The sequence below is a fragment of the Propithecus coquereli genome, unplaced genomic scaffold (genome assembly GCF_000956105.1).
Source record: "Propithecus coquereli isolate 6110/MARCELLA unplaced genomic scaffold, Pcoq_1.0 Scaffold178, whole genome shotgun sequence".
In the NCBI taxonomy this organism is placed as follows: domain Eukaryota; kingdom Metazoa; phylum Chordata; class Mammalia; order Primates; family Indriidae; genus Propithecus; species Propithecus coquereli.
Genome location: NW_012142523.1, coordinates 875,822 through 897,262, shown reverse-complemented (window position 1 = coordinate 897,262; position 21,441 = coordinate 875,822). Strand labels below are relative to the sequence as shown.

The following is a 21,441-nucleotide window of genomic DNA, read 5'->3' as shown; positions in this document are numbered from 1 at the left end:
ACCCCAAAAGCCACATGTTGGCTCGGGGCCCCCTACCCTCCCTGGCTGGCCCTGGCCCAGCCTCCCTCTGGGGGTCTAGAAGGATGAGGGAAAGAGGCTTGGTGTGAGCCCAGCTGGTATCCACCTGTGCCTCTTCCCTGGGCAGCACGAGTCCTCAGTTTCCCATGACCTGCCATTCTGAGTTGTGCCACATTGGTACCCCCAGGGTACAACCCCAGCTCCCCTCAGCGCCAAACCCCCTGACTTTGGGAGATACCAGAAAGTACCCCCTCTGCTTCCTTCCCTTCTTTTAATCCTGTCCCCCATGAAATCTGGTAAGGCTGATGGTCCACAGATGTGCAGGGTAACCATGGCAACTGAGCAGCCATGTTATCCTAGCAACTGAGGGGCGGGGCTAACCAAAGCCAGGCAAGTTAGAGAAGGCAGATTAGATCCTCTGCAAGTTTTACAGCCTTAGGAAATAGAGTCAGCATGTTGACTGACCTGAGAGGCAGAGCAGGGGCTGGGATTCAGGCTGTTGGTCCTGCTACCATGCTGTGTGACCCTGGCTAAATTGCTTACCCTCTCTGGGCCCCTAGTTTTCTCTCCCTCCCTGAGGTGTAATGCTCTCTCCTCTGTCCCCTCAGGTTACACTTGGTCCCTCTGGCCCCAAGGTGAGTCCTAATAGAGAACAGGACACTCCTGTCCTCTTTGGTGGCCCCAGCCCATTCCACAGCGCGTGACCCTGTGGCTGTGCGTTTATATCTGGGCTACTGGAGACTTATATGTGTGGGGTGATTAGGTGTATGTGTGTTGGAGAGAGTGGGGGTTGTGTGTGTACACACATGTTAAGAGCTGCCCTTTCCTGAGGCCCCACTGTGCACCAGGCCCTGGGCCACACCTGTGCACATCTGTTACCTTCCGAGGCCCCTCGATTCTCATCCTGCGGAGTGAGAGCTATCATTTTACTTCAGGGGAAACTGAGGCCAAGCTGTGCCCACGTGTGTGATTGGGTGTGTCGGAGTGATTGTGCGTGGGTGTGGCTACAGGCATCTCTGGGACACATGTTTTCATGCATGTGGCCCACTGGGGCTGGGTTGAACCCATATACCTGTGAGCCCAGTGGGGCCTCAGAGCTTGTTGTGTGTGATAGGGAGGGAGCGTGTGCTTGCGAACCCCATTTTATTGATGAGGAAGTGGAGGCTCACAGAGGTGACGTGACTTGCCCTGACGCACATGCTAGCAGGCACAAGATTTGACCTCAGGCAGCCTGACACTCAGCCATCGTGGGATTCCACCACCTTGCGTGTGTGTGTCCACGTGCCTCTAGCTGTGCGGCGTGTGGGCGGCGTGCCTGGGTGTGGGTGTAGGGAAGGTGTGCCCTCTGCCTGCGACCGTAGATGTGCCACACATGGACTCTCGGGGTGGGGCGCGTGGATTCCCTATGCCGTGTGCGTGTTGGGGGTTAAGGTGGGATGGGCACTGCCCGTGCGTGTGCATGTTTGCACACCCAGGTGTGCCAGATGGCTGGAGGAGACCAGGGGTGGGGACTGCTTCCTTGAGGCTCCGTGTGTCCCCAGCCTCCACTCTGGTTTCACCCACAGGGAGGGAAAGGTGAGCAGGGCCCGCCTGGTCCATCAGGCCCCAAGGGAGAGAAGGGAGCACGGGTAAGTGCCCCGGCTGTGCCCACGGCAGGACCCTTCCCAGCTGTGCCCTGGGGTGGGTGGGCCATGAGTCATCATCTCAGCCCAAAGCCCACAGCCTGGCCCACATCGGGGCTGAGGGCCAGGGGCTTTCTAGAGGTTAGTTTTTGGAGGCTTCTACTTTCTAGGGACATTTGGGACTGTGGGATGTGGGATTCCTGGGCCTGTCCTCCTCACAACAGGTCTAGGGTGGTCCCCGCCAAGAGGCCCCCTGATTCCTTGTTTCCTACCCCCAGGGCAATGACTGTGTTCGAATCTCCCCGGACGCCCCGCTTCAGGTAAGACCTGGAGGTGAGGCCTGCTTCAGGGCCACTATGGGGCAGCCCCTGGGGACAGGGCTCCACCCTTGGCAGCCCATCGGGTGACCCTGGGCCCCTCTCAACACCTCATCTCTCTGTTCAGTGTGCAGAAGGCCCAAAGGGAGAAAAGGGGGAGTCAGGAGCTTTGGTGAGTGTGGGGCCAGGGGTAGGGTGGGGCTGGGGGGTCCTGGCCCAGCCTCACCTCCCTTCTTCACTCCTTCTTTTGTGTCCCCTCCTCATCTCAGGGACCCTCAGGACTCCCAGGCTCCACAGGCCAGAAGGTAACAGGCCGCAACCTGGAGGAGTGGGTGCCAGGAAGGTCTGCGGGCCCTACAGACATGGGGAAGGAGGTGCCCAAAGCACTCCTACTGGTGCTGTCAGTGCACAGAGCTGGCAGGACCCGGCCCCTCCTGCCTTGTCCAAATACCTGCCAGTCCCAGAGAGTGGCCTGGCTGTTCTGGAAGTTCTTCCTGTTGTCTACCGTCTCGTGGTGACTGAAGCCATTCACCTCCGGCGAGGCAGAGACCAGGGGTCTAGAAGGCAGTTGTCCCTTCCCCAGTGGAGCTGTGCTGGTTGTTCCAGTCCCTTCTCTCAACCCTGGTCACTTTGCCTTTTCCTTCCACCAGGGCCAGAAAGGCGAGAAGGGCGACGGAGGCATGAAGGGCCTGCCGGGAAAGCCAGGCCGAGATGTACGGAGCTCAGGGCCCTTCCCCGCCACGGCCCCAGCGCCACGACCCCAGCCCAGGATCGCGCAGCGCTGGGATTGACCCATGGGCATCCGCCCCTCTCCTGGCTCGGACAGGAGATTGGGGGTGGGGTGTGTGGGGGGCAGGAGCTGGGTGCCTCCTGGCTCTCAGCCTCTGAGCCCTGACCTCTAAGGCCCTAGGGTTGACACGTGATGGCGTTGGGGCACTGGGGTGGGCTCTGGCTTGGGGAGAGGCAGAGAGGCGGGAAGGATGGGTGTTCGCCTGTCGCAGAGGGGGAGGTGCTGCGCCTCAGCGGTTCTCACCCCCTGCCCCTTCCCCACAGGGCCGGCCAGGAGAGATCTGTGTCATCGGGCCCAAAGGGCAGAAGGTGAGTGCGGGCGTCCGTGGGGTGGAGAGGAGGTGGCAGGGCTGAGGCGGCCGCTCTCTCACGCACACCTTATACCTGTACCAGGGAGATCCTGGCTTTGTTGGGCCCGAGGGGCTGGCAGGAGAGCCCGGGCCGCCCGGCCTCCCTGGGCCCCCTGGGATAGGACTGCCTGGGACCCCGGTGAGTACCCCCTTGCCTCTCCTGCTGTCCTTTCCTCAGGGAGCCCTCTCCCGCCCTGGCCAGGGGCGCAGAAGATAAGGTCTTTCTCAGGGTCCTGGCTGGAGGAAGGGGTGAGGGTAGAAGATCTCACTACCTAACGAGAGGCCCCTGGGAGACTTCCACCTGACCCTGTTTCTGCCCTCAGGGGGATCCAGGTGGTCCGCCAGGCCCTAAGGGCGACAAGGTAAGCAGAGGCAGGGGTGTGGCCCACGGGAAGCTTGATGCATGACAGGAGGAGAGAGGAGAGTGGGTGGGGGCAGCAAGCATGTCCCGGGGAGGAGGCTGGGCCCCTTGGTGGGGTAGTGTCCTCACCCTGCGCCTCCTGAGGTGGGAGCCTGGCCTGTGTTCCAGGCATGGCGTGGGCGGGTCTGGTCTAGTAATGACCAGAGTGGCCTTAATCAGGGGACCCAAGCTCATTTTAGGGCCTTGTGCCTCAATGAGCAGAAAGCCCTGGAAATGTCTGTCTGTCTGTCTGACCGCTGTGGTTCCTCCGGGGTCACTCAGATCACCTCCTAACCTGCACAGAGGCCCATATTCTTCCTTCTTTTGCAACCCAGAAGGGCTTGGGTTAGACGTGAAGAAGGACTGGCACCAGGAAGGAGGGTTTACTGACCAGATGGACCAAACAGAGATGGGAGAGTTGGCAGAGATTGTCCTGCCACCCAGAGAGGGGATCAGATGAGGAAGGAGAATGGGCTGAGGTCACATCAGCCAGGAGGGTCCCCCTTAACCTTTCTTCTGACCACAGGGCAGCTCTGGGATTCCAGGAAAAGAAGGCCCTGGTGGGAAACCCGTGAGTGACCCTGGTCTGGAGGGGAGGGTATCGTGGTCACATGCTCAAGTCTGCTCTTCCAAGGCCTCTGGGGTGGGGGCTGGGGGGCTGGGTCCTCGGGCCCTCTGCGGGTACACCAGCCCTCTGCCCTGGGCTGATGCCCACTGCCTCTTCTCCAACAGGGGAAGCCCGGGGTGAAGGGCGAGAAGGTGAGTCCCAGGCCCGGTTGCCCCAGGTCGGGGTGGGAATAGGAGCCCCTCTCTGCAGGTGACACTGAGCATCAGGGGCCCAGGGTTGCTGGACCTTCCTCAGGGACACCCACCCCTTCTTTATTCCTGCGGCATGCAGGTGCGATTGGTACTTAAAAAGCCTGGCTTGGGGGTTAGCTGGGTTCAAATCCTGCCTCTGCCACACACACACATGAATGCCGCAAGTCAATTAGCTTCTCTCTCAGCCCAAGTTTTCACCTGTCAATGGGACACAGTTATTTCTTATGGTTTGTTGGGAGGATGTAGCTTTGTGATGTCTGCGAATCCTGGGTTGAACGCATGAGTCAACTGAACAGGAAGTCTCTGCAGGGTTCCTGCTGTCCACTGTGATGTTGGGGGCACGGCGCTGACCTACCCGATGTCTAGAGTTGGTGTGGACAGCAGGCTCCTTGCCTTTCCCAGATCTCAGCCCCACCCTCTCCACTCATGGTCTCTCCCCTCTACTAGGGTGACCCCTGTGAAGTGTGCCCAACACTGCCTGAAGGCTTCCAGAACTTTGTGGGGCTCCCTGGAAAGCCAGGGCCCAAAGGGGAACCAGGTGTTCCTGCACCAGCCAGGGTGAGTGCCACTGAGGGACCCCCCCTCCACACACACACACAAAGAAACCTGGGGGCATGATCATAGAGAGGAGTTGGGTAGAGCGACTGGGTACTTCTCACAGCCACAGAGATTGTGGGCAGAGGGTCTAGGTGTGACTGTGGTGGTGGGGGTCAGAACCATAGAGCTTAGGGCTGGGCTAGAGTGCTACCCCAGGTCTCCATGGCAACTCCCAGGGCTCTCTAGGAGACTCTAGGATGCCTTTTGGGCAAGCTGGGGTGGAGCCCACCCTTATTGTGAGTGAGGCTGTGCCCTGGGATTGGGTATTGGCTGGGGGTGGAGGAAAGGAGTGGGCAGGGCTGGGTTAGGGTCCCAGCCTGCACGCCCCACCCCACGCCCTCACAGACCTCTCTTTCAGGAGCGCCTGGGAACTGTTGGACAAAAAGGTGACCGGGTATGTGCGGGAACTTCCCATCGGAGTAGTTCGGCCTGGCCTCATTTCTCCCGCTTGTTACATGGGTTGATAAGCTCTGCCTCTGGGGTGCTGGCCTTGAACCCCATGGGACCAGAGTACATGCATTAACACCCAGTGGGGTGTTTGACGGGTTTGTGTGTGTGACATTGATGTCCTTATATATGCCCAGGGAGTTTGGGGCGTCCCAATGTGCCCAGTGTCAGCTTACAAACCTTTTTTCCCTACAGGGAATCCAAGGCATCCAAGGCATCAAAGGAGAGAAGGTGAGGGAGCCCTGGTCCCCTGCTGCCCTCCTCTGCCTACCTGGGAGCCTTTCTGAGCCTTTCTCTTTCTTCCCCAGGGGGAGCCCTGCTTGTCTTGCAGCTCAGTTGTAGGGGCCCAGCATCTCGGGCCCTCTGCAGGGGCCAGCGGAGAGGTGGGCTCTCCAGGCTCTGGTTTGCCTGGCCTCCCGGTGAGTGACTGCTTTCCCCCAGCCGGTCCAGCCCATCCTTGCCATGCTGGTGACCTCCCTGGCTTTCCCGGTCCCAAGTCTCAGGGTAGGGATCAGGAGGGAAGCCACGAGGCAGGTGTCCTAGGCCTGCATCCTGGTCCCTCCCTCTGACCCTGTGCTGCCCAAGCTACTTGCCCTGGGACTTCCCCTTGCAATTGTCTAACTGAGGAAACTGTCCAGCCAGGGTTGTGGGATCGCTAATTCCGATCTTGCCTTCCTCTTTCCGGTTGGATGCTGGGACCCAGGGGATCTTGGAGGGGGACAGGAGGGAGATGCTGTGACTCTGTCTTGGTTGTTTTTCAGGGGAAACCTGGGGCTCCGGGGCTAACAGGGCTGAAAGGAGAGAAGGTGAGACCTGGGTTAGATGTCAGGGACACCAGGGCTTCTTGGCAGGGCGGCAGGGGAGGGGTGGCCCTGGGTAGGGAATGGGGGCAGTATAGACAAGAGATCAGACTGTCAATTCACAGTGAAATAAATTTATCAGTGTTTTGCACACTGGAGTCAAAGACCTTATTTCTGAGAGTCCCTACGTTCTCCAAGAGAATTCCTTAGTGTTTTATTTTTAATATAATGATAATCCAAAACTATTAAGCACATTCAAGACTACCTTATAATAAAATAATATTTAGCACTTCTTTACCGCTTGTTATGTGCCGGGCCCTGCTCCAAGTCTTGTACGTGTATTAACCTGTTTTGTCCTCCCCAAACCTTATGGGGCAGATTCTCCATTATTCCCATCTTATGGATGAGGAAACAGAGGCAAAGGAAGGTCAAGTAGATTGCCCAAGGTCACGCAGGTGTTAGATGCGGACCTGGGATTGAGCCCAGGCAGGCTGGCTCCAGAGCCTGTGGTCTTCGCTACTCAGCTGGGTCACTCGGTCTCGGTGCCTGTGTTAACATTTCTATTTATGATTGCATTGGAGACAAATGACAGCCCTGAACTTCTAATGCAGGGTGACTCAAATGAGGGGTTCTGTGGGTGTACGCGTGCGAAGTGTGAGAAACACTGCAGTGTGCGGACTCCACTCCAACAGGCAACCCCGCTCGTCATTTCTCACGTGGAGCCTTTGCACCGTGCCCACCCCCCACTGCCTGCTGCCTCTTCCCTGCTGCTCCGCCTTGCCCTGCATCACCCCTCCCTCCAGCCTCCAGCATGTCCTGACAGTCCTGCCAGGGACGCCTCCCTCAATCCCTCTGCCTCTCTCCATTTCCACCGCTGTGGGCTGGGGCCCCCTCGCCTCTGTCCAGCCTGCCTGTGCCCCCGGCAGCCTTTCAATGGGTCCCTTTTCATCTGGTAGCTACTGTGGCTTCGTAGCAGAACTCAGATGACACATCACATTCTTCCCCTGCTCAGCGTCCCTCTGGGACCGGACAGGAGCCACAGCCCCTCTGTGCCTCACAGTAGCCCAGGCGGCCCGGCCCTGCCTTTGTTTCCCAACTCGTCTGCGTCTTCTCTGCCTCCTCCTCTGGTTTACTGGCCCTTCTTTTGCTCTGGAACATCAAGACTCTTCCCACCTCTCAGATTTTATACTTGTGGTTCCCACTAGAAACATCTGGAACGTTTGTCCTCTCCCTCCCCCTGTTCGTTCATTGCCGACCTTCTCCTCATCTGACAGTAATCGGTGACACTGCTCTGGCCACCCTGTCTAGAGTGGCGCCCCCCTCCCTCTGCCTCCTCACCTTTTACATCCTCCACAGCACTCAACGCTGTTTAAAATCACTGTTCAGAAAGTTCTGGGTGTGTGTAAGCTCCACATGTCACTGCTGTGTACCCAGCACCTAGCCCCGTGTGGAAGGGCGTCGGGGAATAGCTGCTGGAAAGATGAATAAATGATCTCCGTGCTCCGGGTCGGGTCGGGGGGGCTGGGATGCTGTGACGTGAGGCTGGGGGCGGCGATATGGCTCCTAGCCCTGGCTGGCCACACGCTCCCTGGGGGATCCTCAGGAGAGCCCTTTCCCTCTCTGGGCCTCAGTTTCCCTAGCCAGGAAATGAGACGGTAGTCTAGACATCCCAAGGGGCCGCTTTTGACCATACATTCTCTGCTTTGCTCTCAGGGTAATTTGGGGGCGGCAGGGCCAGCCGGAGGTCCGGTAAGTATGTTTCCGATGGCAACAGCTTGGGGGAGGGCAGGTGGGAGGTACGGCCTCCACCGGGGAGTTGATAGTCCTGGGCTATGCCTCAGCAGGGCCCAGGGAGACACTGGGCATCACCTGTGCCTTCTTACCACGTAGGGACCACCAGGGCCAGCGGGACCAGCAGGCGTCAAAGGGGCAAAGGTGAGTCTGGGACATTCTCCACATGCAGCCAGGGTGAGCTTCCTAGGCACACACTCATCTTGCTCTGCCTCGAGCCTTCCGCGGCTCCTCACTGCCTGGTGGGCAAAGCCTGACTCTTCAGCACAGCATCGAGACCCCTGAAGACTTGGCCCTGCCCTTGTCACTCCCCTGCTCTCCCTCAGTCTCCCCCGAGGTACCCGTCACCTAGCAGAGGGGCTGTGTCAGGCCCAGCTGCATTCCCCGGGCCCAGATGCCAAGCCTGGCCCTAGTGCACGCAGCCTGGGGACGCCCTGACCCAGTGTCCTCGCTCGGCAGGGGGAGCCCTGTGAGCCATGTGCAGCCCTGTCCAGCCCTCAGGATGGGGATGTCCGTGTGGTGGCCTTGCCTGGCCCGGCAGGAGAGAAGGGGGAACCTGGACCTCCGGGCTTCGGCCTGCCAGGAAAACAGGTGAGGTGGGACGGAGGCAAGGCTCGAGAGGGGAGGAGCCCTGCCTGGGCCTCTTGACGTCCTGGGCAGTGAGGGTTGGTGGGAGTATGTGGAGGGGTCGGGGCCTCTGTCCTTTACCCTGGGTCCCAGCATGGGCCAGAAAGAACATCAACCTAGGATCAGCCAGATTAGGTTCCAATCCCAGCTCTGCGTCTTACCAGATCTTTGGCTTGAGCAAGTTGCTTTTCTTTCTGGGCCTCTCTTCCTCTGCACAGCGTGGTTGTGAAGCACAGAAATCATGTGCATGAAGCACCTAGCAGCACATAATAGGCACTCAGGAAACAGCAGTTGCCACTGTGGTTGTTGGTATTGCTACTGCTCCAGCAGTAACAGTAGGCACTGGCACAGTGGCCATGGCGTGCCATGCGCTGCCTCGCACCTATCAGCTGGTCTAGCCCCACGAGAAGATCGGAAGCCTATATATTGTTATCCCCCACACTTGACAGATGAGGAAACCAAAGCGCAAAGATAGGTGAGGTAACCTGCCCAGGTCACCCAGGCTGGGGTCTGGCACAAGTCTCTTCCTCTCTTAACCCTCACAAGATTGCTTCGCAGCACGAGAGCAGAGATTTTGTCTGTTTTGTTTACTGCTGTGTCCCCTGGCTGAACACAGCTGGCGCTGAGGGAAGCCCCGTGTGAGTGAGAGGGGCTGCCATGCTTTCTCCTCAGGGCAAGGCTGGAGAGCGCGGGCTGAAGGGGCAGAAGGTGAGAGAACCTCGGTGGGCACGTGGGTGGGCACCGTCTCCTCTCCGATGCCTTCCCACCTCCTTTCCCTGGGTGACCTGTGCCCACTCTCCACTCCCCTCCCAGCCCCTAGCCCTCAGCCCCGGTGGGTCCTGAAGGGCAACCTGCCCCCAGCTGGGCCCCCCTGCCCTCCTTGAACCCCACTCCTTACAGGGTGATGCTGGGAATCCTGGAGACCCTGGAACCCCGGGCACCGTGGGGCGGCCGGGACTGTCGGGAGAGCCTGGAGTTCGGGGCCCTGTGGGGCCAAAAGGAGAAAAGGTCAGTGAGGTGTGGGAGGGCAGTTCATTGCACGAGCAAAAAGAAATCAGGTGGCTCACCCATGAGGGATGGATTGCAGGGTCCACTGGAGCCGTCAGCAGTGCCGGGACCCCTGGGCGGAGGCTAGGAGCGGCAGGGCCTGTTCGACCTCCCAGGCTGAGGTGGGGGCAGCGAAGGGGCAGAGCTCTCAGGGGGCACAAGGACCCCATTGCGACACCTCCTGGCTGCCACCCCTGGCTCATGGGCTCCTCCCTGTGCCTGTCTCTGACCAGGGCGATGGCTGCACTGCCTGCCCCAGCCTGCAAGGGGCGCTGTCCAACATGGCGGGACTGCCTGGGAAGCCGGGCCCCAAAGGAGATCAGGGTCCTGAAGGCGTGGGCCGACCTGGTAAACCCGTGAGTTGCCTCGCCCCCTGTTCCCTCCCTGCCGGGCTTTGCCTTCTCTTCCTCCTGCCCCCCTTCCCCCTTGGGGACTCCATGGGCCACCTTGTACCTTTTAGGGCCAGCCTGGTCTACCGGGAGTTCAAGGGCCCCCAGGACTGAAGGGCGTACAGGTGTGTATGTGTCTGGGGGCTTGGCTGTGGCTGTGTGTGGGCAAGGGGGGGAGGGGAAGACACAAGGGGTGGGGGCTGCATTGGGGAATGGAGGCGGGGTAAGAGCAGGGAGAAGGTGGGGCAGAGGGGACTGGGAGAAGGGTGAAGGAGGAATGGGTAACCTAGAGCCAGGGGTTGTCCTTCTGCCTCTTCAGGGAGAGCCAGGGCCTCCAGGAAGGGGAGCACAGGGGCCCCAGGTGAGTCTCCAGCCTTACTTTGCCTGCCCCCCCCACACCCTCATTAGCCAGCTGCCACTCCCACCCACCCCCAAATGCTCAAGGGCACAGCTCTGGGACCAGGGCCCAGGCAGCAGCTCTGGCCTGCTATTGCTTCTGTCGGGGACTTGGCTTCGACCCCCACCTCTCTGACTCTCAGGGTCTCCTTGGGAGCTCCCCTGAGTTTGGGGGTGCAGATGCCTCACCCCAGACAGGTCTGCCAGTGGGGCAGGTTGGTGCGGGCTGCTGTGCCCCACTCTGCCCTTTCTGACTTGCAGGGGGAGCCTGGAGCCCAGGGTTTGCCTGGCATTCAGGTACGTCTGCCTTCGACCCGGAGGAGGCTGGCAGGGGAAGGGACCGCTGCAGGTAAGGGGTAACTAACTGTGCTTCTATCTGCAGGGACTTCCGGGACCTCGGGGACCACCTGGCGCCACTGGAGAGAAGGGTGCCCAGGTGAGCCTCTGCCTGCATGGACATCAGGCCTGCAGTGCTTCAGAGCGCTCTGGCAGTGGGCTCAGGGGACATGGGGGCTGAGTGAGGCCCATCAGAGCGCTGCTGGAGACCTGGCCTGATGCGTCTTGCCTGCTGGACCATAGCTTCCAATTCCGCCCCTGCAACCTTTGTACCCTCTCTCGCACAGGGATCTCCAGGGGTGAAAGGAGCCGCGGGACCTGTGGGGCTTCCTGGTGCCGGTGTCTCTGGGCCTCCGGTGAGTCTTCTCTGCCTTCCGTGCTGAGGGTGTTGCCGGGACCAAGGACATTGCTGCTGGGAAGTGGGCATGGGGATGACCATGCCTGTCCCAGCAGCCTTGGGGATGGGAGGAGAGAGGCCTCAGCCCGCCCCGCCTCAGAGAGGGAAGACTGCACTGTTGGGGGAGTGACTGAATAATCACAATAGTGGTCACCACTGGTTTTTGAGCAGTGATGATGCTGAGGCCCTATGCTAAGTTCTAAACACACAGAAGTTCACTGAATCCTCACAGCAGCCCAGCCAGGGGGCTGCTGTCATTGTCCCATTTCACAGATAAGGAAGCTGAAGGCCAGAGAGTGAGGAGGCAGAGCCAAGGACTTGACCCCGGTCTGTCTGACCCAACGCCCATCCCCAGCTGCAAACCCTGGCGTGGTTAAGGGCGCTGCCCGGCAGAACCGTCTGTGATGGGGGAATGTTCTGTCTGCACTGCCCAAGACAGGAGCCACATGTGGCAACTGAGCACCTGAAATGTGGCTGGTGTGACTGAGCAGCTCGATTTTAAGTTTCTTTGTATTGTAATTAATTTAAATTTAAATAGCCACGTGTGGCTATTGGCTACCACAGGGGAGAGCTAAGACCTGGACCAGCTACGTCCAGTGTCATTACCCTCAAAGACCTCCCCTCTGCTACTGTTCCCCCCGTGACTCCCATGTTTTAAAAGATGTGCCTATTGAGCAAATTACATAGATTAAGCAATCCCAAGTGCATTTTCTCATTTTTAGTCATCAAAGACCTATATAATAGGCAGCTTCTACTCCACATGAACCCACTAGAATTTTACAAGATGATATAATTTTGGTCTGAATCAAAGAAGTGCTGCCTTTCAGCCCGCCTCTGCCATGCCAGGTGGTGGGCAAATGTATAATTTTTCTTGGGCTTTTGATAATGTTGAAAATGGCCCAGCGCACTGTGTTCTTTTCTGTCTTTGCGGATCCCTAGAGAAATTCTAAGTCCAGTTTGGGAATCACTGATGGATCGAGAGGGCACCGGGGTCCAGAGGGGACGGGGACTTGCCCGGGTGTCCTGCGCAGCCAGTCTGTGTTGTCCAGCGCAGCCGCACAGTCGGGGGCCCTGCCCGTCCCAGGGAGCCCCAGGGTCAGGGGAGAGACGTGGTCCTGGTCCTCAGGGAGCTTCGAGTCCCACGTGTAAAGGTGGCGGGTCCCCTAGGACAGCAGCCATGAGGACACCCTCTGAGCAGCCAGTCTGGCCTCTCCTGGCCTGAGCAGATCCCATGCCTCTGCCCAAGCTGCCTTCCTTTCCAGAACTCTCCAGACCTCCCCTCGAGGTGAATCCTATCCAGGGGGTTTCCTCATCCCAGCCCCACACTCACTAGTTGTGTGACCTTAGGCAAGTGACAGCTTCCCAGAGTCTCCAATCCCCGGTAGATAAAATCGGGGCTGAAATAAATGCCTTTCTCCCAGTGACGTCAACAGAGGTAATTCTGTGACAGAGAGAATGTGTCTCAAGCACGGATGGGAGAGAGGAAAGAGCAGGGACTTCGGGCCGGACAGACCTGGGTGCAGTTGTGGGTTGGGTCTATTATGAAATTTCTTTAAGCCTCAATTTCCTCACCTGAAAAACAGAACGATGCCGTCCTGCCAGGCTGGGAGTGGGGTTCCAGTCAGCGTTCTCGGACAGGTGCTCGGCCTGGTGTCTGGGACCCAGAGCACCTCCTTCCTCCCCACCTCACCTCCTGTGGCTCTATCTCCTTCTCTAGAACATGGGTACTGGGACCTGGGTCCCAGGGGAGCCTGGCGCTGCTTCTGTTTGTCCTACTGCCCTTCTCTGCAGGCAGCCAGGTGGCTGACCCTGGGCTCTCTCCCTTCAGGGCCGTGATGGGCAGCAAGGACAGAGTGGACTTCCAGGAGCCAGAGGGATGCCAGTGAGTACCGTGTCTCGGGGCAGCAGGACACCATGGCTGGCCCTGCCTCCGCACCCCTGTCTACTCACCTTCCTGTGTTGCTTCTCTGCAGGGTGAAAAGGGATCGCAAGGAGAAAAGGTAAGTCCTGAGGACCTGTGACCAATACTCGGGGGGAGTTAGCAGCCCCTCCAGCCCCCCACTCAAGGGAACCTGTGCACACGGTAGCTGCCTTGGACTCGGGACAGGGAGAGAGGAGGCATCCTGGTCTCCTTCCTACCCTCCAGCTCCCTGATTCCAGGGGACCCAAATACTCCCAACTTTGCCTGGTTGCTGGCCCAGGACTCACGCACCATCACAGGAGACTGGAGACCTCCAAGGCCCCCTTAGTGGGTAGCTGCATTTTCAAATGGGGGCTGAGTGAGAGGCCGGGGCAGGAAGTGAGCTGGGAGGGACTAGTGGGGAGGGGCAGAGAGCTGGGGGCCCCAGGAAAAGGGCACAGAAGCCAGGCTGGGCCCAGAGGAGTGGGGCTGCAGCGGGTCGAGCTGTGACCATCCTGGAGGCGAGAATCCCTTAGCAGCAGCAGACAATGATGTCACCAAGTGATGACTTTAACAGCAGTAGCCACTGTTTGCTGAATATTGGCCGTGCAACAGGACCCCAGCGTATAGCAATCCATTCCATCCTCCAGACAGACTCTGTGTTTGGAATTATCCCTGTTTTATAGACGAGGAGGCTGAGGTGCAGACAGGTTAAACAGGTTGCCAGAGGGCACAATCTTAAGAGGCAGGTCCTGGATTTAAACCCTGGCCCCACTATCCCTAGAGCCCGTGCCGTCTCCAGGATGTCTGTTTCCAGAGGGCCCTGTGTCCTGCCTGCCTCTCACAAAGGCTCTTGTCTTTTCAGGGTGAGCCCGGGGAGTGCTCCTGCCCCTCTCGAGGAGACCCCATCTTCTCTGGCATGCCGGTAAGTGGTGCTGAGAGTCTTCTCCCCTGCCCCGGGGACGGACCCCGCTTCCAGCCTCACCTGGTGCCCAATGCGCAAGGGCCCTGCAGGGCTTTGCGCCCCAGCCAGCCACCTCCTCACGCAGCCCTGCGCTTGGTGTGGATGTTGCCTATAACCTCATCCCTTCTTTTGCGACCCCCACTCCCACCCAGGGTGCTCCGGGACTGTGGATGGGCAACTCCTGGCAGCCGGGCCCGCAGGTGTGTGTTGCTTGTCTCCTCCGTCTCTCCTCTTGTCTGCCAGCACCCCACAGCTTGCCCACCCTAACCTGCTGCCCCCAGCCATGGGGCAGAGCGCCCTTCTGGCTCTGATTCCTTCTTCTCTCCCTCAGGGTCCCCCAGGTGTTCCTGGACCACCAGGCCCCCCCGGAGTACCTGGGCTGCAGGTAAGGGGGAGGAGAGAATGAGGAGTTTGGAGGGCAGGGCTCATGCTCCATGCCGGACCCTGAGGACGCTGCTCCCTGGCCCCAACCACGTACATGTGTCATTTCTCACTTCTCTATGCATCTGCTTCCCAGCATGGCATGCTGGGCCGCGGGTCCCTTAGGCCAGGCTGCATGCACTCCCAGCCATTTTTCGAGGAATGCCCTGTTGTATCAGCTGCCAGGAACCCAGAATCTGGGTCAGATAAAAATCCCTTACACTGGTACAGAGCCCGCCGTTTGGGAGCAGCATTCAACGTTCATTCATGCAACACGTATTGTTGCATATCTGCTGTTTTCCAGGCACTGTTTTAGGTGCTGGGGATATAGCAGGGCACAAAAATAAAAATCATCTCCTCTTGGAGCTTGCATTCTCCAAGCGGAGAGACAGACAATATGCAAGATAAAATACAGTATGTTAGAGAGTGATACTCGCTCAGGAGAAAGATAGAGCAGGGAGTGGAGATAGAAAACTGGAGGAGAGAAGGAAAGATATTTGCAAAATGTGCTGTAAAGAAGGTGACATTTGAATCAAAACTTAAAGGAAACGACGAATGAGGGAGACACTTCCTGACAGAGAAAGCAGCAGGTGCAAAGGCCCAGAGGTAGGAACGTGCCTGGCATGTTTGGGGAACAGCAAGGAGGCCATAGGTAGTGAGAAAAGAACATTAGGATTTGAGATCTGTGTGGCATTTGTGATTAGAGAGTGCTTTCCAGAGCCAGTAGCCTGAACTTGAATCCCAGCTCCGCCGTGTGCTAGCTGTGTGGTGCTGGGCGAGTGCCATAACCTCTCTGTGTCTCTCTGCCTTCATCTGTTAAGCACACCCCCTCAATAGGGCTTTTGTGAGTAGTAAACAAATTAATGCATATGAAATGTATAGAACCGGGCCTGGCACATAATAAATGCTTGGAAGGCATTAGCTGTCATTATTAGCATGACGATAACTACTAATATTATTTTACATCCATTCTTTTATTCATTTGAGCCATACATCATGCCCAAAAGGAAGGAGTTGTTATTCCTAAGCCACAGCTGGGCAAGCTGAGGCTCCGAGATGTGGAGTATCTTGTCCAAGGTCACCCAGCTAGGAATTGGCAACGCTGGACAGGGGCTTCCCGGCGCAGAGCACTTTTTGCTCGCTGCCTTTCAGGAGAGCTTCCCAGTGGTTTGCACACCAGGCCACCTTTTCTGGAGATTCTAGAAGACACAGATAGCGCCTTCTGTGTGTCTGGCTTCCAGCTCCTGAAAGAGTGATTCTTACCCAAAGAAGCAGGGCAGAGTCACAGGGAAGCTTTTTATGAGCTACTCCTCCCTGCCCCATTGATTTGATACATTTTGTCTCTGTCTCGCCATCCCCGCCCCCCGCATGCCTTGCCTGCCACCCTGGGCTGGGAACCTGCTCTGTTGAGCCACCACTGCTGATGGGAGTCTCCGCTGGGATCCCCGTTCCCCGCGCCCGGGTCAGGAGTGCTGAGTCCCATGCTACACGTTTGCAGCCACGCATTTGCCGAGTGTCCCGGGCTTCCTGCCACGCTGCCGGGAAACAGGAATCTGTCTGCAGAGGGCTTGCATTTTTGCTTGGGGAAGCGTGAGAGTCATTTCAAAGTGACCTATTAACGAGCGAGAGTGATGTAGTACAAACCCTGCCAAGACATGCGAGGGGGAATGAGGCAGAAAGAGTGACATATGAGTCTGGTCCCAGGCACCAGAGTCCTCGTCTAGTGCCAGTGCCTGAGACCGAGCTGAAGCTGCCTCTAGCAGGCACCTCTCTGTCTCTTCAGGGACAGAAACAGGCTCGGAGACATACGGCACTTACCCACCCAAGGCTGCATTGTCCCAATGCTCGGTTATCTCATTTCATCCTCATCCTTCTCTCAGATGAGGAAACTGAGGCACGGAGGTTAAGAAACGTGCCTGAGTCTACATAGCTAGTGGGTTGTTGAGCCTAGGTTTAAACTCAGGCTGCACTCTTCCCTCCTGTGGTAGAACAACAGGTGGAACGTTTAGTTCTGGGAGGGCAGGAAGACAATCACAGAGCATCAGGCTTGAACTGCCACACTGGCCATGGAGACAGGGGCAGGGGGTGAATAATAATTTTGGGGCCTAATAATTAAGGCATTTTCCCTGTGCCAGGCACTGCCGTAAACCCAAATGGGGGTGCTAGAGAGGGCTGGGTGACTCAGGTGTGACCCAGGCCTGGTAGGGTCTGCCCTGGCTGCTCCGTGGCAGGTGATGTGTCCCATTGCTGGTGCTGGGACTTGACGGGAGGCCGGACTGCAGAGCGAACCAAGGAAATCCTACGCAGGGAGGAGCAGGCCGAGCAGCGGTGCATTCGCTGGACACGTGCTTACCTCCTCCATGTCGGGCACTGGGGGTTTAACACGGAGCACACTCCCTGCCGCCATGGAGTGTTTAATATGCAAATGTGCCTTGTGAGTCTGCAAGGGGGACAGAGTCTGGGTGGCAGACATTTAACGTGAACATTCTGACAGCCATTGTCTCCTTGAAGCCTCACCATAAACTATCCCTGTTTTACAAATAGGGAAACTGAGGCAATGAATTTTTTTTTTTTTTTCTAAGTAACCTGCCAAAGTTATACAGGTATTCAGGATTTGCACCTTGATAGGTCTGACTGGAAAGAATCCACCCTTGCCGTGTGCATGAATGTTTTGGGGATGTCTTTTGAGGAATGATGCTGAAATAGTGGCTAAGAGAGGGGTTGGATAGATTCCTCACTCTGAATGTCAGCTCTGTGCCTTGCTCAGCTTGTGACCTTTGGCAAGTTACCTACCCCCTCTGAGTTTTTGTGCCGTTTTTAAGATGGACATAATGCCTACATCACCAAGATAACTGTGATGATTAATTGAGAAAATATAGAAAAACTACTTAGCACAGAAAGAAACAATAATTACTTATGGAAGACCTTCTGCCCAATTTCTGAGCTTCCCCTGATGTGGGGGAAATAATCCCTGTCAGACTGGTTTGGGGGGTCCTTCCTCTGGGCCCACTCAGCTTCCCTACAAAGGGTCTGCAGGTTTCCAAGCTCAGAATAGTTGTCGGCCTCATGCCAGCCAGGGCTCTCAGCTCTGCAGGACGAGGGGAAGAGGCGGGAGGGCTGATGAGAAGGAAGCAGGCTGACCAGCGGGCTAGAGAAGGCATCCACTCACCCATGTCTCTTCTTGGCTGCAGGGAGTGCCTGGAAACAACGGTCTGCCAGGACAGCCTGGGCTGACTGCAGAACTGGTGGGTACTGGCCGGGGTTCGCTGTCCATCCCCTCCCTGCCTTCTCCCGGGGCTGAGCGGGCCATGCAGCTGGCCCTCTAGCTGCAGTGGGGGACGCTCCTCTCCTCTGCTGAGGCTGGGAGAAGCCCAGACAGCATGGCGTGATCCTAAGTCTCCATCTCTTCTGCTCACTGCCTGAGCCCACACATCTGTCTCCTGCAGGGCTCCTTACCGATTGAACAGCACCTCCTTAAGGTAAGAGGTACCAGGGAGGGGAGCAGGAGCAGGCGGGGGCGTCTCCTAAGGAGATTCCCTCAGTGAGTGCTCAGCTGCAGTGGCACCTCGCAGAGAGAGCAGCAGTTTGCAGGGAATGTGCGTTCCAAGCATCTGTCGAAGAGGGCCTAGCTGGTGCCTGGCTTGTGACAGACCCCCAGGCAACATTTGCTGAACGAGTGCTTAAAGGAGTCCCGTGAAGGCACCCACATGGCACATGCTGTCGGCAGAACCCAGCCCTGAAGCCTGCCCGCAGCAGCTGGCGATGAGGCCCGGTGGCACCCAGGTCACACCAGGGCAGGGCCCAGCAGCTTCCAGAGCAGAGTGGAGGGGGTGAAGGGCAGTGGGAGGGGCCGTGCAGGTCCCGTTCTCTGATGGGACTGGGCGGGGCCTGGAAGAAGGCTTCAGCCGTTCTCTGGTCAATCCAGAAAGAGTCCCGGGAGGAGATGGGGTTTGAGAAGGCGCTCTAGTGGTGAGAGGAAGGGCAGCGGGGGCCTGGTCAGAGAGTTGGCCTGTGCCAGGGCCTGCAAACAGCCTCATGACCCCACCAGAGGGCTGTGGCCTGGTCTGGCTTACCAAAGCTGGGCGGAGGTTCCCTGGGGGAACCAAGGGTCACACAGCCCTCCCTTGCTCAGTCACCTTAGAGATGAAAGCGCAGTAATTCCTCAGGCTGCCTTCAGGTTTCTGAAGGTGGCCCTCATGTTGCTGGACTTTTTCTCTTCCAGCTCAGTGTCCTCAGGGGTCCCTCCCATGCCTTGGCCTCCAGAGCCCCTCACCCCCAAGTCCTAGCCACCCTCTCCTGGCATGGGCTAGTCAGTGCCCTGGACATCGCACTGACCAACAGCCCTGTCTGCCTGGCCCTCGCTCTGAATAGCCGATGTCTCCAGAAGCAGCCAGAGGAGGGCAGGGCAACCTCCTGGCAGCAGTGACACGTTGGGTCACCGTGGGGTTGTGGCAACGAAACCCCCAGCTCTTCTCCCCTAAGCTTCTGTCGGCCTGGGTGCCCCACGTCCTGCAGGGATCGAGTGGCTCGCCATTTCCCCCTGTAACATTTCCTCTGTTGGCTTCCTAAGCAAGCGCTCCGCCGAGGGCCCCAAGTAGGAGCTGAGCGTGGCCTGGAGAAGGGGCCACATGGCGCCTCAGGGGGTGCTGACCAGGAGCCCCGGCCGCCACATGCACCCACAGCGCAGAGGAGGCGGCCTGCGGAGGGAGCGCTGGCTCTCCGCCAGGGCGTGCACTTAGCTTAGACAAGTCGCACCGCGCTGCGTGCCAGCTTCCTCCTCCCCACAAGGCTTGTGAGATGACTGGCCCCATTGCACCGTCAGGACTGGATGTGATAGCGTGCACAGGCTTATTATGATATGTGACATCTGGGTGCTGTGTAAATGACGGCCATTGTCACTGGTCTTGGCAGTGCACAGTGAAGGTGGGTGCGGAGGCTCCTGCCTGGGCGTCCGCAGACACCGCAGCGGGCCGCGGATAGGCTCCGGGCTCCCCAGGGCCTCCGAAATTGCAGGCTGGCTTTTACTAGTGGGTTTGCTTTTCTGGGAAGAGTACCCTTAGCTTCCGTCAAACTCTCAGAGGATCTGTGATCCAAAGAATGTTAAGCCCCCGAGTCAGAAGAAGACCTTCCTGTTGGGAGGCGCAGCGACGTGGGAAACCCGTGGGCAGTCAGGCCTGCTCTGGGGAAGGAGGGCAGGCCCGTCCCAGAGGGTGTCTACGAAGGGCCTGGCTTCTCCCGCAGCTGTCCCTTCGCTCTCTCCCCTGGGCAGAGAAGCTGGCGTTTGGAGCCAGCCTCTTCAGCCTAACTCCTCATGGCTTGTCCTCACAGTGGGTGCAGGTTGCAGGAACAGCCGGGACAGATGGTCCCTCCGTGGGCCCCTCCGCCTCCTCCCACACGCCTGTCTGGAAAGTGGCTTTGGCTTAGCCCTACCCAAGCTTCTTCCTGGAGGAAACTCAGAGCCAATTTTTGGGAGTGGGTCCCCCAAGGATGGAGCAAAGCTGGGCAGGGACGTGGCTGGGGAGGGAGAGAATGTGGGTGGAGGGCTGCCGGCTCTGAGTGGGGCTGCCCCATTCACCATTGCCGCCCCATGCCCCACTGCTCTCCCTGTTCCCTCCTCAGAGCATCTGCGGGGACTGTGCCCAGGGGCAGATGGCCCACCCAGCGTCCCTCCTGCAGAAAGGCGAAAAGGGGGACCAGGGCATCCCCGGTGTGCCAGGCCTCGACAGCTGCGCCAGGGTAGGGACTGGACTCGGGGCAGCCGGTGCGGGAGGTGTGGGGGGGAGGAGGTGCTCCCCGGCAGCCTCACCTGACGCCTGACCTCTCCTCGCCCTTCCCTTCGCAGTGCTTCTCAGAGCGGGAGCGCCCGAGAGCCGAGGAGGCCCGGGTGAGTGGGGCCTGCTCTCCCCAGCCCAGCCCACGCCCCACGGGGAGGGCCCTGGCCGCCCCCTCTCACCATCTCCGTCGCTCCCCAGGGAGACAACATCGATGGAGAACCCGACTGTCCTGGGAGCCCCGGCCTGCCTGGTCCTCCGGGACTGCCGGGCCAGAGAGGAGAAGAGGTTAGAGCTTCCCGTCTGCCTTTGAGACCTGTCAGGACCCTCAGAGGCCCCGTGTGACCAGCGCCCTTTACTGCTCTGGCCTCATCTGTACTCCCAGAGCACTGGCTCCCCTGGGGTACACGGGACACATTCCGCTGCCCCAGCCACATCCTCCTCCTGCAACACCCTTCTCCAGGGCTCATTCCTGCACTCCTGCAGCTCTGCTCAAATGTCACCTTCTCAGTGAGACCTCCCCTCACCACCCTCTTTATAACTGAGCCCCCACACCAGCCCCAGGGCCTCCACCCACCTTGCCTGCATCCCACGCATCACCATCCAACATACCGGGTACTTACTTCATTCAGGAATATGCCACATAATTGGTCGAGCACCAAGTACGTGCCAGCCCTGCTCTATTTGTTACTGTGTCCATCCCCCACTAGAACGTAAGTGCTGCGAGGCAGGCATTTTTATCTGTTTTGTTTATTCTGTGTTCCCAGCCCTTGGACCAGTGCCTGGTACATAATAATTGCTCAATAAGTGTGTGTTGCATGACCAAATGAACCAAATGAAAGGTGGTTTAAACCTCTGCTAAATGGTGACCCAGGCTGTGGCCAGCCTCAGGGAAGGCCACTGAGGTCCTGGGCTCTCTGGGGTCCAAGCTCTTCATCCTCGTCCCTTGGCTTCCTTTGCAGGGTCCGCCCGGCATGAGGGGCTCTCCGGGTCCTCCTGGCCCTATTGTAAGTATCTGTGCTTCCCTGGTCAGCTTGAAAAGCTCTTGAATGGGTCATGACACTCACACACCCTTTGGCTGCCTTGTCCCCAAGAAGTTGGGCAAGGCAGAAAGAGGGAAGTTCCAGTGTCCTCCCCAGCCCCTCAGCAGGGCATCTGTGGGGACCATGGTCTCCCACCACTGAATCCCGGAACTGCCCTGCTCTGCCCAATGGCCTGACCCTTGGGGTGCAGCTTTGCTTCCC

At 58.4% G+C, this 21,441-nt stretch overlaps 1 protein-coding gene across 1 annotated transcript in view; it reads left to right on the top strand.

Annotated features, from left to right (window-relative positions):
- COL16A1 (collagen, type XVI, alpha 1) overlaps positions 1-21,441 on the top strand; it is a 47,538-nt gene that overhangs the window by 6,899 nt on the left and 19,198 nt on the right. Inside the window, exons 11-47 of the mRNA XM_012642317.1 lie at positions 627-653; positions 1,584-1,646; positions 1,919-1,960; positions 2,085-2,129; positions 2,227-2,262; positions 2,608-2,670; positions 3,011-3,055; positions 3,140-3,235; positions 3,420-3,458; positions 4,023-4,067; positions 4,229-4,255; positions 4,763-4,873; positions 5,555-5,590; positions 5,668-5,778; positions 6,121-6,165; positions 7,873-7,908; positions 8,050-8,094; positions 8,410-8,541; positions 9,250-9,285; positions 9,478-9,585; positions 9,858-9,980; positions 10,085-10,138; positions 10,333-10,374; positions 10,671-10,706; positions 10,792-10,845; positions 11,033-11,101; positions 12,971-13,024; positions 13,116-13,142; positions 13,908-13,967; positions 14,159-14,206; positions 14,338-14,391; positions 17,618-17,671; positions 17,873-17,905; positions 20,046-20,162; positions 20,269-20,310; positions 20,399-20,485; positions 21,160-21,204. Of these exons, the coding sequence (XP_012497771.1) occupies positions 627-653; positions 1,584-1,646; positions 1,919-1,960; positions 2,085-2,129; positions 2,227-2,262; positions 2,608-2,670; positions 3,011-3,055; positions 3,140-3,235; positions 3,420-3,458; positions 4,023-4,067; positions 4,229-4,255; positions 4,763-4,873; positions 5,555-5,590; positions 5,668-5,778; positions 6,121-6,165; positions 7,873-7,908; positions 8,050-8,094; positions 8,410-8,541; positions 9,250-9,285; positions 9,478-9,585; positions 9,858-9,980; positions 10,085-10,138; positions 10,333-10,374; positions 10,671-10,706; positions 10,792-10,845; positions 11,033-11,101; positions 12,971-13,024; positions 13,116-13,142; positions 13,908-13,967; positions 14,159-14,206; positions 14,338-14,391; positions 17,618-17,671; positions 17,873-17,905; positions 20,046-20,162; positions 20,269-20,310; positions 20,399-20,485; positions 21,160-21,204 (2,187 nt within the window). The remainder of the gene's footprint in view (positions 1-626; positions 654-1,583; positions 1,647-1,918; positions 1,961-2,084; positions 2,130-2,226; positions 2,263-2,607; positions 2,671-3,010; positions 3,056-3,139; positions 3,236-3,419; positions 3,459-4,022; positions 4,068-4,228; positions 4,256-4,762; positions 4,874-5,554; positions 5,591-5,667; positions 5,779-6,120; positions 6,166-7,872; positions 7,909-8,049; positions 8,095-8,409; positions 8,542-9,249; positions 9,286-9,477; positions 9,586-9,857; positions 9,981-10,084; positions 10,139-10,332; positions 10,375-10,670; positions 10,707-10,791; positions 10,846-11,032; positions 11,102-12,970; positions 13,025-13,115; positions 13,143-13,907; positions 13,968-14,158; positions 14,207-14,337; positions 14,392-17,617; positions 17,672-17,872; positions 17,906-20,045; positions 20,163-20,268; positions 20,311-20,398; positions 20,486-21,159; positions 21,205-21,441) is intronic.